This window comes from Schistocerca gregaria, chromosome 10 (assembly GCF_023897955.1).
Source record: "Schistocerca gregaria isolate iqSchGreg1 chromosome 10, iqSchGreg1.2, whole genome shotgun sequence".
NCBI lineage: Eukaryota > Metazoa > Arthropoda > Insecta > Orthoptera > Acrididae > Schistocerca > Schistocerca gregaria.
In genome coordinates this window covers 66,657,531-66,674,415 of record NC_064929.1, presented here as the reverse complement: position 1 = coordinate 66,674,415, position 16,885 = coordinate 66,657,531, and the positions used below count along the sequence as shown (strand labels likewise).

General features: G+C 44.0%; 1 protein-coding gene across 2 annotated transcripts in view; it reads right to left on the bottom strand.

The window, feature by feature from the left end:
• Positions 1 to 2,362: 2,362 nt before the first annotated feature.
• The window catches only part of LOC126293270 (multiple epidermal growth factor-like domains protein 11), a 121,700-nt gene continuing 107,177 nt past the window's right edge, over positions 2,363 to 16,885 (bottom strand). For both annotated transcript variants that reach the window (XM_049986392.1, XM_049986393.1), the window contains exon 9: positions 2,363 to 3,918. In XM_049986392.1, coding sequence (XP_049842349.1) covers positions 3,821 to 3,918 — 98 coding nt within the window. In that variant the 3' untranslated portion in view covers positions 2,363 to 3,820. The remainder of the gene's footprint in view (positions 3,919 to 16,885) is intronic.

Below are 16,885 nucleotides of genomic sequence, written 5' to 3'. Positions count from 1 at the left end.
ATAAGCGTCAAACGAAAAAACTACAAAGAATGAAACTCGTCAGCTTGAAGGGGGAAACCAGATGGCGGTATGGTTGGCCCGATAGATGGCGCTGCCATAGGTCAAACGGATATCAACTGCGTTTTTTTAAAAATAGGAACCCCATTTTTATTACATATTCGTGTAGTACGTAAAGAATGTTTTAGTTGGACCACTTTTTTCGCTTTGTGATAGATGGCGCTGTAATAGTCACAAACATATGGCTCACAATTTTAGACGAACAGTTGGTAACAGGGAGATTTTTTAAATAAAAATACAGAATGTAGGTAAGTTTGAACATTTTATTTCGGTTGTTCCAATGTGATACATGTACCTTTCTGAACTTCTCATTTCTGAGAACGTATGCTGTTACAGCGTGATTACCTGTAAATACCACATTAATGCAATAAATGCTCAAAATGATGTCCGTCAACCTCAATGCATTTGGCAATACGTGTAACGACATTACCTCAGCATCTAGTAGTTCGCCTCCCGTAATGATCGCACATGCATCGACAATGCGCTGACGCATGTTGTCAGGTGTTGTTGGTGGATCACGATAGCAAATATCCTTCACCTTTCCCCACAAAGGAAATCAGGGAACGTCAGATCCGGTGGACGTGCGGGCCATGGTATGGTGCTTCGACGACCAATGTTATGAAACATGCTATTCAATACCGCTTCAACCGCACGCGAGCTATGTGCCGGACATCCATCATGTTGGAAGTACATCGCCATTCTGTCATGCAGTGAAACATCTTGTAGTAACATCGGTAGAAAATTACGTAGGAAACGAGAATACGCGGCACCATTTAGATTGCCATCGATAAAATGGGGGCCAATTATCCTTCCTCCCATAATGCCGCACCATACATTAACCCGCCAAGGTCGCTGATGTTCCACTTGTCGCAGCGATCGTGGAATTTCCGTTGCCCAATAGTGCATATTTTGCAGGTTTACATTACCGCTGTTGGTGAATGACGCTTCGTCCTTAAATAAAACGCGTGCAAAAAATCTGTCATCGTCCCGTAATTTCTCTTGTGCCCAGTGGCAGAACTGTACACAATACGTTCAAAGTCGTCGCCTTGCAATTCCTGATGAATAGGAATATTGTACGGGTGCAATCGATGTTGATGTGGCATTTCAACACCGACGGTTTGGAGATTCGCGATTCTCGCGCAATTTGTGTGCTACTGATGTGCGGATTAGCCGCGATAGCTGCTAAAACTCCTACTTGGGCATCATCTGTTGCAGGTCGCGGTTGACGTTTCACATGTGGCTGAACACTTCCTGTCCGGTCCGGATTCTTGGATGATGTCGTCCAGGATACCGAGCAGCACACATAGCACACGCCCGTTGGGCATTTTCATCACAATAGCCATACATCCACACGATATCGACCTTTTCCGCAGTTGGTAAACGGTCCATTTTAACACGGGTAATGTATCACGATGTAAATACCGTCCGCACTAGCGGAATGTTACGTGATACCACGTACTTATACGTTTGTGACTATTACAGCGCCATCTATCATAAATCGGAAAAAGTGGTACAAGTAAAACATTAATATTTCTTTACGTACTACATGAATATGTAATAAAAATGGGGGTTCCCATTTAAAAAAACACAGTCGATATCCGTTTGACCTATGGCAGCGCCATCTAGCGTGCCAACCATAGCGCCATCTGGTTTCCCTCTTCAAGCTAGACAAATTTCGTTCTTTTTCCGTTTGACACTTATTTCGTGACATATTTGGTCCGGTCACGATCAATGGACCACCCTGTATACTGACGAATGGAAGGCCTCCAAAAAGGTCGCCTTATTGCAAGAGTGTCAAAGTTCAGAACGTATTTAACATGCACCATAAACATCAAAGGACTGACTGATCAATTCTGCCACTGCCAAAAGATCACTATTAGCACATCAGCAGTTTCACACCAGAGGTAAACAAACGTGCACTTCAGGCTCGAAAGTGGAAGTTAGGAGGAAGCTGCGTGATGTTGGCAACCTAGGGAAAACGTTTTTCCTCTCAATTCATTTCATAGATAAGCATGTGAAATATACATGTGATACTTCATGTAACCATAACACAATTGCATTATTTTTCAAATCGTCCTTTTGCGGAAGAAAAGTGAAACCGAGTGAAAGTCTGCAAAATGGCCACTTTGCCCTATAGACTGAGCAAAGTGACCAGGGACAGAGAAAAAGAAAAATAAGGCTCAGCTGAAGATTGTGGGAAAGTGTGACGAAGAAGAGATTGTAGAACGAATAAGAAACGTAGTTGTAGAATGAAATATATTTAAATTCGAGAAAAAATATTTCAATATATTAATAATTCACCACATTGTGCAAAATGTTGATATATTTTCAGTTTCCTAGTTACACAGCAATACTTGTCATATATTCTAAGTCAAATTAATTTCTAAAGTATTAATAACAATATTCACACACAAACTTATCATCCCCGTCATTACCAGCACATTCTTCTTGAGCTCACTGCTTGTAATTAGAGGATTTAATCAAACCTTCCTGCCCGTAGAGAAACTCTCGTTTCAATATGAATATTGTGCCCTTGTCTTCTTCAGTTTAATCTCCATAATGCTGCTTCTTGCACTCACTGGATCATTTACTTACTGCGTCTGCGGTTTCTTATTATTTATTGCAGCAGGTCTGGATCTTTTAATCCTTTCTTTCTTCACCATTGACTTCCCTTTTCTCTTGTTGATGTTCTTATCTTTCTTCAGCTTAACTTCTAACAGTTCAGATCTGTACGGGCTCTTTGTTATCATCTGTCTTCACTTTCTTTGGGTTTTCTTTATTTCTTGTTGTTGATTCTGTTACTGACGTAATTTTAATTTTGACGAGGCTGTGATGAGTGTTGAACTTATTGCAAGACACGTTGGCTATGTTGTTGTCTCATCTTCATCAGCCACGAATGGGATTACGGTATTGTCATGCCTCTCACTTCTCCTTTATTCAGAACTCCATTTTAATCAACAATTCTTTTCTTACACAATTCAGTGACTGCTGCATAGGTTGAGAATCGCACCATTTTTGCAGTGATTTTCCTAAATAATTTGATATCATCTTAACATACATCGCTTACAAGAGAACAGCCAGCACATTCTTCACGAGCCCAGTGCTTGTAATTAGAGCATCTAATCAAAAGTTCATGAGCCCACTGCTTGTAATCGGAGCATCTAACCAAACCTTCACTGTCCTTAGAGAAACACTCAATAGGAATATGTACACTTATTTTATGAAATAATATTGTCTCATCATCCACTATTCAGTTGCCATGAAACACGGTAAATAGATTAAGGAATACGTTCAGAACAAAGTGTCCAACTGGATGCCATTACGCTAAATGTTTCTGAATATGAAATTAAATTACCATTGCAGTTCATAAACACATGGTTTTGAAGGCTAAAATATAGCGTTTTACGAGAATTAAAGCGCTTAACTGCCGCAATGGGTATATATTTTTAATACGCGCAAATTAATTTGTCACTTGCGTCACATCAGAGATACAGAAAAAACAAAACGTTTATCTACAAACGAGTGCGCTGCTTTAGGCACGAAACTCACTGACAACACCCAGGCAGTGCTACGTGTTCACCGCTAGTCTATAACAGTCTGCAGGATGATAATGGGAAATTGCGCGCACGCGTTCTTTAGCTTCATTGCAAATCGGAAAGATACACGCTTAATCGGTTACTTAACGATGAACACCACTGGGTGTTGCCCTCTACGGTTCCGGCCGTCGCTAGTGTACTGAAGTGTAGTGCAGCCGTGCAGCGGTTCAGTCTTCGCTGTCGACGTTGCTCTCTTCAAGCAGCTGCACCTCGTACTGGTGCCGTCCGTCGCCTCCGAAGGCAGGATTCGTGTAGCTCTCTTCTCCTGCAACACCGGCGTAAGCGGGGTCTTTTGTTATCCACAACACAGAAACACAAGCAAAAAACACGAACGAAGAGGACATTGAACGACACTAAATGCAAGAAACCACAAAAAAAATGGTTCAAATGGCTCTGAGCACTATGGGACTTAACTGCTGAGGTCATCAGTCCCCTAGAACTTAGAACTACTTAAACCTAACAAACCTAAGGACATCACACACATCCATGTCCGAGGCAGGATTCGAACCTGCGACCGTAGCAGTCGCGCGGTTCCGGACTGAGCGCCTAGAACCGCTAGACCACCGCGGCCGGCGAAGCCACAAAAAGAACGAAAAACCACAACACGAAAGCAGCACTATACAGGGTGACCCAAAACTCCGTTAACGTCTGAAAATTCAATACATCGCAGAATAATGTAGCTAGAGAGGCAAAAACTGACACTCGCGCTTGAAATGACGTGGATGTTATTGAAACCAAAATTAAAGTGCAAAAAATGGTTCAAATGGGTCTAAGCACTATGGGAGGTCATCAGTCTCCTAGACTTACAAAGGAACCACTCCATCGCACGCCCCTCACATTTAGTTATAAGTCGGCACAGTGGAAAGGCCTTGAAAAACTTGACACAGATCAGTCAAGAAAACAGGAAGAAGTTGTGTGGAACTATGAAAAAAACAAGAAAAATATACGAACTGAGTGGTCCATGTTCAAGATAGGCAACATCAAGGATAGTGTGAGCTCAGGAGCGCCGTGGTCCCGTGAGCAGCTGCGGAGCGAGAGGTTCTTAACTCAAAGTATTCCATCGAGTGAACAGTATACCTAATTTTTGTTTTAAGTTATGATCTGTCCGTTCGTTCATTGACGTATCTGTTCACTGTAATAAGTCTGTGTTTTGCGACCGCACCGCAAAACCGTGCGATTAGTAGACGAATGGACGTGCTTCTGCAATGGGAACCGAAAACATTTGATCGCAAGGTCATAGGTCAACCGATTCCTCCACAGGAAAACACGTCTCACATATTCTATACGACACTGGTGACGGCATGTGCGTCACATGACAGGAATATGTTGTCGACCCACCTAACTTGTACACTTGGCGAATGGGTAAAAAGATTCTTCTACCTTTCCCGATACTACGGTGCAGTTACCTCGCATCGGACGGACAGATAACAATTGTCTGAAAATAAAACTTAAACTTTTCACTCGAGGGAAGACTTGATCTAACGACCTCTCGTTCCGCAGCTGCTCACGCTAACGACGAGACCACGGCGCTCTTGAGCTCATACTCTACTTGATGTTGCCTTTCTTGCGCATGGACTACTCAGTATTTTGCTTATTTTTTTCATAGTTCCACACAACTTCTTCCTGTTTTCTCGATTGATCTGTGTTCATTTTTTGAAGGCCTCTCCACTGTGCCAACTTATAACTAAATCTGAGGGGGGTGCGATGGGGAGGTTCCCTTGTTAGAGCTACTTAAACCTAACTAACCTAAGGACATGATTAATAAAATTCTTTTCCGGGCTATTATGCCGTGGTCTGATGGATTTCGCATTGTAACCCGACGTTTCGTCCCCATCTGCGGAGGACATCTTCAAGGGGGTTCGTGGCTTCTGTTAACTTCCGAAACACACACTGTCTCACTACTGACTGCAGCAAAGTTTTGTTTTCGCGTGCTCCCGCGCATAGGCGTGACGTCACATGTTTTGAATACGCGAGCGCAATTGGCCGTTGTCGGTTGCCGCCGTCCGCTGTTGCTATCATCCCATGGCGGAAGACTGGTACACATCTTCTTCAGCACCGGCATCCAGATGTCATTCAATTTCACGCCCTCCTCCTTCCTATTAAAATTCCTGGGGTGTTTCATAATCTCTATAGCCTCTCTGTAAAGCCTTTCATGATATCCGCTTGTGGCTGCCAGTACTTGAGTTCTATCAAAAGTTAACAGAAGCCACGTACCCCCTTGAAGATGTCCTCCGCAGATGGGGACGAAACGTTGGGTTACAATGCGAAATCCATCAGACCACGGCATAATAGCCCGGAAAAGAATTTTATTAATCATGACAGTTCCGGCCGTGAAAGTTTACATTTTACTATCCTAAGGACATCACACACATCCAAGCCCGAGGCAGGATTCGAACCTGCGACCGTAGCAGCCGCATGGTTCCGGACTGAAGCTCCTAGAACCGTTCGGTCACAGCGGCCGGCTAAAGAAATTGCACAAAATGGCCAACAGATGGCATGTCGTATGATGAAATAATTAGCGCAACAGTTGATTTCTAGCAAAGGCGATGGTGTTTATAACAAATGTCCAACATGTTGGCTGTAATTCATCAACACCACCTCTAGTGGAGGGACGTTGCGAACAAATTGTGCAGCATATCAGTGGGTACGATGAGAAAAGTGTGAAGCTGTCTTTCAGCGTCCCTAATGAAGGTTGGACGATTCCATTAGACTTGCCACTTTGGGAATAACACAACCAGTAACCACAGGGATTGAGACTGAGGAACTGGCAGGCATGTAAATTCTCCTCTTTTTTCCCTTTATTGAGATTCGATTCCCCCCGAGGGGGGCGGGCTGGCTGCAGCTTAGTATGCCGCTCTTCAGCCTACAGATTTTTTTTAAAAAAAATGAAGATAATAAATAATGAAAGCAGGCTATAAAATCGGTGACTTAAATGGGAACATGGCGGAAAATTGTGGACATAAAAAAGGGTTGGCGACGCTAATAAAATACACAGGAAGCAGACAAGTAAAATAATAGACAGACAATTAAAAAACAGGGCGGCAAGAGATATAAAAATCACACCCAGCGACAGCATGATTTCCCTACGCAACACTGAACACTCACTTGAACACTGCACTAAAAAGTTGGCAGAAATATGACACACCACAGATGAGGGCAGTTGGGGGGGGGGGGGGGGGGAGGGGAACTGCACAGATGATGGAAAAGAAAAGAGGAAAGGAGAGCAAAAACGAACTAGGGTGGAGGGGAAACTCTTCCTATTACTGCAGCTCGTTTTATACACGATTCTCGTATGGCGTCACTCACACCTGTGCCATCTGTTACCGACGTATTGCGCTCTCTTTTAGTTTCAAAGAAACCCCATTTCGGTTCAGGGATGTGTGTCAATTTTCACCTCTCTAGTTACATTATTTCGTGAATTAGTGCATTTTCACATGTTAATGTACCACTCAAAAGCAAGTAAAGAATTACAAATCAACAGAACAACAACAAAGCAACCCATAAAACAACCAAACGAAAAAGACGCCACAAAAGCAATGCAGAAGAAAAAACAACACAAAAGTAACAAAAAAACACGAACAATGCATAAATTAAAAAATCACAAATATAGAAACGAGAAAACCTAAACGAAAAGCAAAGAGAAACGACAGAAACATAAAAAACAAAATAACTCGAAAAAACAAAAAATAAATGGTAAAAACAAGAAACACCACATAAAAATCCGAAAGAAGAACACGAAGGACTAGAAAAACCAGAAGCTGAGAACAGAAAAATAGAAAAGACGAATAACGAAACAAAAATAAAGAATTAAACTGGAGGAAAATAAACAATAAATATCTCAACCCACCAAATAATCACCCAATTGAATCAGTGATTTCCCTCAAGATTTAATATGTCATTTCACCCTGATAGAAGAGGGGGCGGACAACTTTTTTTTTTTTTAACTGACAGTTTGGCTCCCATAGTGCGTCCATAAAAAAATCTCAAAATTTCAATCCAGCATAATATAGATTATTCTGTGCCAATAATTATAAATTATCTCTTGTTGGGGTTCTATTTGGGTACTTCCAATCGCTGGTAAAAATACCATACGGGACTTCAGATATGAAGGTATGACAGATCGTCTATTTTTCTGCTAGGCGTAGTTATTAGCCGCTTCTGTTAACTGTGCATTAAAGTCCGACTCAAAGAAAAAATTATACAGACAGCACCCGACTGAAAGATCAGAGGTAAACGAAGGCCTAACACAAAGAAATGATACAGACGCGTGATTTCAGTAGTAAAGAAGTGTCAAGGAAAAGTCAGATTCGACAGAAAAGTTGAATGCTTCTGTTATGATGCAAACGTCGACATTACTGTGGATTACTGATAAAGCATTTGGTGTCATTATTTAAAAAATGGTTCAAATGGCTCTGAACACTATAAGACTCAACATCTGAGGTCATCAGTCCCCTATACTTAGAACTACTTAAACCTAACTAACCTAAGGACATCATACACATCCATGACCGAGACAGGATTCGAACCTGCGACCGTAGCGGTCGCGCGGTTCCAGACTGAAGCGCCTAGAACCGCCGGCCGGCCGCGTCATTGTTAAGCAAGCACGGAAACGGGCAATGAATGAATTCAAACACGCGCTGCTATTTTCGTAACTGATCACTAGAGCCCGTACGGAAGTGCACTGGCGATACTCGGGGAACATAAATGGGAATCTTCAGAGGGAAGATGACCTAGTTGTCGCGAAACCCTTTCAGGAAAAAGTAGAGGACAATGCAAATGCTAGACGAAAATAAGGAAACATGACTAACACAGCCCAATGCAATGCCTAATGCGGTGTAAGAAACCCGTTTCCATTCAAACCAGATTCCATTCGTCTCGAAATGGATAAATACAGGAACTGTATGGTTTTCAGTGGAATCCTGTAGTATTCTTCCTCCAAAAAAGTGGCAAGGTCGGCTAACGAAGATCGACGTAAATACCGATGGCGCACAATTCTGTCCAAAGTAGGCAACAAAGGCTCAATAACGTTGAGATTCGGTGACTGTTTTGGCCAGGGGAGATGTGAAAATTCATACTCACAAAAAATATTCTCCACCATGAGAGCTGTGAGAACAGAGCCCTGTCGTGTATGAGTGCTAACAGGAATTTGTTAAACTTCGGTTACACGATGAATCATTCAACTCTAAAGCCCTTATATTCAACTAAATACCTAGGTATTACAATTACGGACAACTTCAATTGGAAGGTACACACAGAAAATGTTGTGGGGAACGCTAACCAAAGATTGCGTTTTATTGTCAGCACACTTAGAAAATGCAACAGACCTACTAAGGAGACTGCCTACACTACTCTTGTCCGTCCTTTTTTAGAATACTGCTGCGTGGTGTGGGATCCTTACCAGATAGGACTGACGGAGTACATCGGAAAGGTTCAAAGAAGGGCAGCACGTTTTGTTATACCGCGAAATACTGAGAGAGTGTCACTGAAATGATACAGGATCATAAAAAGAAAGGCGTTTTTCGTTGCGACGGAATCTTCTCACGAAATTCCAATCACCAACTTTCTCCTCCGAATGCGAAAATATTTTGTTGACACCGACCTACATAGGGAGGAACGATCACCACGATAAAATAAGGGAAATCAGAGCTCGTACGGAAAGATATAGGTGTTCGTTCTTTCCGTGCGCTATACGAGATTGGAATAACAGAGAAATATGAAGGTGGTTCGGTGAATCCTCTGCCAGGCTCTTAAATGCGATTTGCTGAGAATCCATGTAGATGTAGATGTAGAACGCTCCAACACCATTGGAAAACAAACACTGAACAGTGGGATGGACTTGATCAGCCAAAAATGGTAACATAATCATATGTATCAATGCGACGTTGCAGAGTACCCACTGGGCCCATGGAAAACCACGATATGACTACCCCAATCATTTCCGAAGCCCGCAATGATTTACTCTTGGGATATAAACTTGACCAGAAGTTGGAAACAATGTAAAACAAGACTCATTCGAGCGTATAATATTGTTCCATTGCTTCACAGCCCATGTTTTATGGATAGCGTCGGTACCACGTTTTCCTGTTATGAGCATATGCATTACTGAAGTGTGGTTTTGTAATTCTAGCTCACCCTGGAATTCCCAGCTTACGGAGCTCCCTCCGCGTTTTGATGCTCACACGGTTCGCGAGTGCGACATTCAGTTCTCCAGTGACTTTCAGCTGTGGGCCTCTCGATCACTCGACACTCTATTTTGTCTGCGTTGTGACTTAGATGGATGATGTTTCTGCGCTTTTCCTGCATGCAGTGTAAATCGAAACGATGCCTCTTGGAACGCGTTAACACTTCGGCTACCATGCTAACGTCAGAATTTACTTAGCTCCGACATAACGCACTCACAGCCTCCCAGAACGCTGTTGTGAAACTTACAGCGTACTGAGGGAACAGCACAGGTACCGTTGGGCAAATACAACGGCGCAATCTACAGACCTGGTTAGCATCTGCATTTGTGTTGAAGCAGGTGTTTCTCACCGTGTTTCCACATTCTTTTTTAACCCTTGTAATCGAGAAAAACTGCTCGGTTATTGTTGCCAGCACCATATTCTTTCCCGCAGGGACCGCGAAGATAAGATGAGATTGCAGGGCGTTTACAGAAGTACATAACTGGCCATTAAAATTACTGCACCAAGAAGAAATGCAGATGATAAACGGGTACTCATTGGACAAATATATTATACTAGAACTTACATATCATTACATTTTCACGCAATTTGGGTCGATAGATCCTGAGAAATCAGTACCCACAACAACCACCTCTGGCCGTAATAACGGCCTTGATACGCCTGGGCATCGAGTCAAACAGAGCTTGGATGGCGTGTACAGGTACTGTTGCCCACGCAGCTTCAACACAATACCACAGTTAATCAAGAGTAGTATTGTGACGTATTGTGGCGTATTGTGACGAGCCAGTTGCTCGGCCATTATTGACCAGACGTTTTCAGTTGGTGTGAGAGCTGGAGAATGTACTGGCCAGGGCAGCAGTCGAACATTTTCTGTATCCAGAAAGGCCCGTACAGGACCTGCAACATGCGGTCATGCGTTATCCTGCTGAAATGTAGGGTTTCGCAGGGATCGAATGAAGGGTAGAGCCACGGGTCGTAACACATCTGAAATGTAACGCCCACTCTTCAAAGTGCCGCCAATGCGAATAACAGGTGACAGAGACGTGTAACCAATGGCACACTATGCCATCACGCCGGGTGATACGCCAGTGTAGCGATGACGAATACACACTTCCAATGTGCGTTCACCGCGATGTCGTCAAACACAGATGGGACCATCATGATGCTGTAAACAGAACCTGGATTCATCCGAAAAAATGACGTTTTGCCATTCGTGCAACCAGGTTCGTCGTTGAGTACACCATCGCAGGCGCTCCTGTCTGTGATGCAGCGTAAAGGGTAACCGCAGCCACGGTCTCCGAGCTGATACTCCATGCTGCTGCAGACTGTTCGTGCATATGGTTGTTGTCTTGCAAACGTCCCCATCTGTTGACTCAGTGATCGAGACGTGGCTACACGATCCGTTACAGCCGTGCGGATAAGATGCTTGTCATCTCGACTGCTAGTGATTCGAGGCCGTTGGGATCCAGCACGGCGTTCCGTATTACCGTCCTGAACCCACCGATTCCATATTCTGCTAACAGTCATTGGATTTCGACCAACGCGAGCAGAAATGTCGCGATACGATAAACCGCAATCGTGATAGGCTACAATCCGACCTTTATCCAAGTCGGAAACGTGATGGTACGCATTTCTCCTCCTTTCACGAGGCATCACAACAACGTTTCACCAGGCAACGCCGGTCAACTGCGTATGAGAAATCGGTTGGAAACTTTCCTCATGTCAGCACGCTGTAGGTGTCGCCACCGGCGCCTACCTTGTGTGAATGCTCTGAAAAGCTAATCATTTGCATATCACAGCATCTTCTTCCTGTCGGTTAAATTTTGCGTCTGTAGTACGTCATCTTCGTCGTGTAGCAATTTTAATGGCCAGTAGTGTATATAGGCTGGCCTGGGTGGCTGGGAGTCCCTTAAAAGGGATGGTCTGCCGCCTGGTGAAAGTTTTTCCAAAAGGAAAGCACTTTGGTGAATTGTGTGTGTCTAACACACGCCACGTATCATACAGCTACAGAGGACAGGGGACCTACTGTTTATCGCATAATTCTAAAGACGACTCATTCCTGGCATATCTTGACATTACTGAGAGCTAAAAGCTACGTAAAGGGAGAGCAAAGAGTTTAGTTCAGGGTTTGACCGGGATTCGATCCCATGATCTTTCGTTTTCCATACATGCACCATACCAGCTGGAGGGATCCTGATTCCTGTTGGAGCCCATCCCGTCTCCCTCGAAAAATGCTTTCTGCGGTTGTCACCTCGCGTTATATTCCTCGACATTTCGTTCAGGCGTGACATGTCATATACCTCTTCGACGTACACTATGTGATCAAAAGTATCTCTACACCTGGCTGAAAATGACTTACAAGTTCGTGGCGCCCTCCATCGGTAATGCTGGAATATTGCGTTGGCCCACCCTTAGCCTTGGTGACAGCTTCCACTCAGTTCAGTCAGGTGCAGTAAGGTTTCTTGGGGATTGGCAGCCCATTCTTCACGGAGTGCTGCACTGAGGAGAGGTATCGATGTCGGTCGGTGTGGCCTGGCACGAAGACGACGTTCCAAAACATCCCAAAGGTGTTCTATAGGTTTCAGGTTACAACTCTGTGGAGGACAGTCCATTCCAGTCCATTGCAGCAACAGATAAGTAACCGCATTTGTCATTTGCGGTTTCCCAACCAGGTGGCCGTGCAGTTCTAAGCGCTTCAGTTTGGAACCGCGTGACGGCTACGGTCGCATGTTCGAATCGTGCCTTGGGCATGGATGTGTGTGATGTCCTTAGGTTAGTTAGGTTTAAGTAGTTCTAAGTTCTAAGGGACTAATGACCTCAGAAGTTAAGTCGCATAGTGCTCCCAACCAGGAGCGAATTTTATTATATCATCTGTTTAGTTTCTTGAGTTTCTATGTGTAAATTTAACATTCAAAACCCACAATTCTCGCGTTTTCGTTTGCGTCAGAAAATAAACCGATTTTGTGACATATTTGAAGTTACAAATCAGGGTCAAATTATTTAGTTTCACCTGAGTGCTTCGGTAGTTAGGTTTTTGAGTATCTGCGTATTACTAGACACAGTTTCGTCACCGTCTACAGTAGAGTTGCGCAGCACATGCTCATAGTCCGTTTATCTGCATAGTATAGTCTTCCACGGTCTTTAGTATGGACAGGGACTGCGATTGTTGTGTGCGGATGCGAGCCGAGTTGGTGACACTTCACTCTCAGCTCCAGGCTGTGATGGCTTTGGTTACACAGCTTGAGGCTGCAGTGGATGGGCACCACTGTTGTTTGACGGCCGTGGGGATCCAACGGACGTTCAGGGCGTCAGAGTCCTCAGATCGGTCCTCACCGGTGGCCAGCCCAGTTTTTGCTTGCACTGAGGCTCATCCCTCACTTGTGGTCGAGTGGGAGGTCGCCCCAGGGCGAAGCAGGCGGCGATGGACTTCCCAGGCGGCCGCACGTAAGGCCTCCCCGGTTTGTCTGACAAACAGGTTCCAGGTGCTGTGTGTGGCTGACACTCTCGCTGAGCCAGATGCTGTCGCCTGTCCTGTTTCAGAGGAAATCACTCAGTCTGCAAGATCCGGGCAATCGCAGAGGGTACTTTGGAGCTCCAACGTTCCGCGCGTTATGGGGCCCCTTAGGGACTTAACTGACAAGAAGGCTAAGAAATTCAATGTGCACTCCGTGTGCATACCGGGTGGAGTCATTCCAGATGTGGAAAGGGTCCTCCCGGATGCCATGAAGAGCACAGGGTGCAGGCAACTGCAGGTGGTTGCTCACGTCGGTACCAATGACGTGTGTCGCTTTGGATCAGAAGAGATTCTCTCTGTTTTCGAGCGACTAACAGAAGTGGTAAAGGTTGCCAGTCTTGCTTGCTAGATAAAAGCAGAGCTCACCATTTGTAGCATAGTCGACAGGGCCGATTGCGGACCTCTGGTACAGAGCCGAGTGGAGGGTTTGAATCAGAGGCTCAGACGGTTCTGCGAGCGTGTAGGCTGCAGATTCCTGGACGTGCGCCAAAGCGTGGTTGGATTTCGGGTTCCGCTGAATAGGTCAAGTGTCCACTATACGCAGGAGGCGGCTACACGTGTAGCAGCAGCTGTGTGGCTTGGACGATTTTTTTTAGGTTAGAAGGTCTCGGGAAAACACAAGAAGGACTTCAGTCACAAAGGGTGCAGGCCGAAGAACGTAGATAGAGGAACCATCGGTATAACAGTTGTAAATTGTCGTAGCTGTGTTGGGAAAGTACCAGAGCTCCAAGCGCACTGATGCTCAAACCGTTACAGGCACTGAAAGCTGGTTAAAGCCGGATATAAGCTCAGCCGAAATTTTTGCTAAGAACCTAACGGTGTTCCGAAAGGATAGGCTAAACAAGGTTGACGGAGGCGTGTTTGTTGCTGTCAGAAGTAGTTCAACTTGTCGCGAAATTAAAGTAGATACTTCCTGTGAGTTAGTATGGGCAGAGGTCATTGTTGGCAACCGGAATAAAATAATAATTGGATCATTTTACCGAGCTCCCAATGCAGATGTTACAGTTGCTGAAAGGTTGAAAGAAAACTTGAGTTTGATTTCAAACATGTACCCGAATCATACGATAATTCTTGGTGGTGACTTTAATTTACCCTCCATATGTTGGCGAAAATACATGTTTAATTCAGGAGGTACGCATAAAATATCATCTAAAATTGAGCTAAACGCATTCTCTGAAAATTATCTCGAGCAGTTAGTGCATGAGCCCACGCGAATAGTAAACGGTTGTGAAAACACACTTGACCTCTCAGCAACAAATAATCCTGAGGTAATAACGAGCACCAAGCGACGTGGCGCAATGGTTAGCACACTGGACTCGCATTCGGGAGGACGACGGTTCTATCCCGTCTCCAACCATCCTGATTTAGGTTTTCCGTGATTTCCCTAAGTCGTTTCAGGCAAATGCCGGGATGGTTCCTTTGAAAGGGCACGCCCGATTTCCTTCCCAATCCTTCCCTCACCCGAGCTTGCGCTCCGTCTCTAATGACCTCGTTGTCGACGGGACGTTAAACACTACCTACCTACCTACCTACCTACCTACCTACATACGTAGCTAGTAACGGGCATCAAAAACGATTCAGGGATTAGTGAACACAGGTCTGTCGTAGCAAGATTGGACACTGTAATCCCTAAATCCTCGAAAAATAAGCGAAAAATATACCTATTCAAAAAAGCAGATAAAAATTCACTTGACGCCTTCCTGAGAGACAATCTCCACTCATTCCAAATTAATAATATAAGTGTAGACCAGATGAGGCTTAAATTCGAAGACATTGTATCGGCAGCAATTGAGAGATTTATACCAAATAAATGAACAAACGACGGAGCTGATCCTCCTTGGTACACTGCACGGGTTAGAACACTGTTGCAGAAACAACGCTACAAACATGCCAAATTTAAACAGACGCAAAATCCCCAAGATTGGTTTTCCTTTACAGAAGCTCGAAATTTAGCGCGGACTTCAATGAGAGACGCTTATAACAGTTTCCTCAACGAAAATTTGTCTCGAAATCAGGCAGACAATCCAAAGAGATTCTGGTCGCATGTGAAGTGTGTTAGCGGCAAGAAACAATCAATGCCTTCTCTGCGCGATAGCAGTGGAGATACTCTCGCGAGCAGTGCTGCCAAAGCAGAGTTACTAAACACAGCCTTCCGAAATGTCTTCACAAAAGAAGACGACGTAAATATTCCAGAATTCGAATCGAGAACAGCTGCCAGCATGAGTGACGTAGAAGTAAATGTCCTCGGAGAAGTGAATCAACTTAAACCACTTAATAAAAGCAAGTCTTCTGGTCCAATTAGGTTCTTTTCGGAGTATACTGATGCATTAGTTCCACAATTAACAATCATATACAACCGGTCGCTCGACCAAAGATCCGTACCCAAAGACTGGAAAGTTGGACAGGTCACACCAATATCCAAGAAAGGTAGTAGGAGTAATCCATTTAATTACAGGCCCATACTGTTAACGTCATGAATTACCTCGAAGGAAACGGTGTACTGACACACAGTCAACATGGGCTTAGAAAATATCGTTCCTGTGAAACACAACCATCTCTTTATTCACATGAAGTCCTGAGTGCTATTGACAAGGGATTTCAGATCGATTCCGTATTTCTGGATTTCCGGAAGGCTTTTGACACAGAAGTGGCTCGTAATGAAATTGCTTGCTTATGGAATATCGTCTCAGTTATGTGACTGGATTTGTGATTCCCTGTCAGAGAGGTCACAGTTCGTTGAAATTGACGGAAAGTCATCGAGTAAAACAGAAGTGATTTCTGGCGTTCCCCAAGATAGTGTTATAGGCCCTTTACTATTCCTTATCTATATAAACGATTTGGGAGACAATTTGAGCAGCCGTCTTCGGTTGTTTGGAGATGACGCTGTCGGTTATCGGCTAATAAAGTCATCAGAAGATCAAAACAAACTGCGAAACGATTTAGAAGAAATATCTGAATGCTGCGAAAAGTGGTAGTTGACCCTAAATAACGAAAAGTGTGTGGTCATCCACATGAGTGCTAAAAGGAACTCGTTAAACTTCCGTTACATGATAAATCAGTCTGATCTAAAAGTCGTAAATTCAACTAAATACCTAGGTATTACAATTATGAACCATTTAAATTGGAAGGAACACAAAGAAAATGTTGTGGGGAAAGAGATTCATTGGCAGGACGCTTAGAAAATGTAACAGACCTACTAAGGAGACTGCCTACATTACACTTGTCCGTCCTCTTTTAGAATACTGTTGCACGGTGTGGGATCCTTACCATATAGGACTACCTGAGTACATCGAAAAAGTTCAAAGAAAGGCAGCACGTTTTGTATTATCGCGAAATAAGGGAGAGAGTGTCAGAGAAATGATACAGGATTTAGGATGGACATCATTAAGAGAGAGGCGTTTTTCGTTGCGACGGAATCTTCTCACGAAATTGCAATCACCAACTTTCTCCTCCGAATGCGAAAATATTTTGTTGACACCGACTTACAAAGGGAGGAACGATTAGAAAGATAAAATAAGGGAAACCAGAGCTCGTAC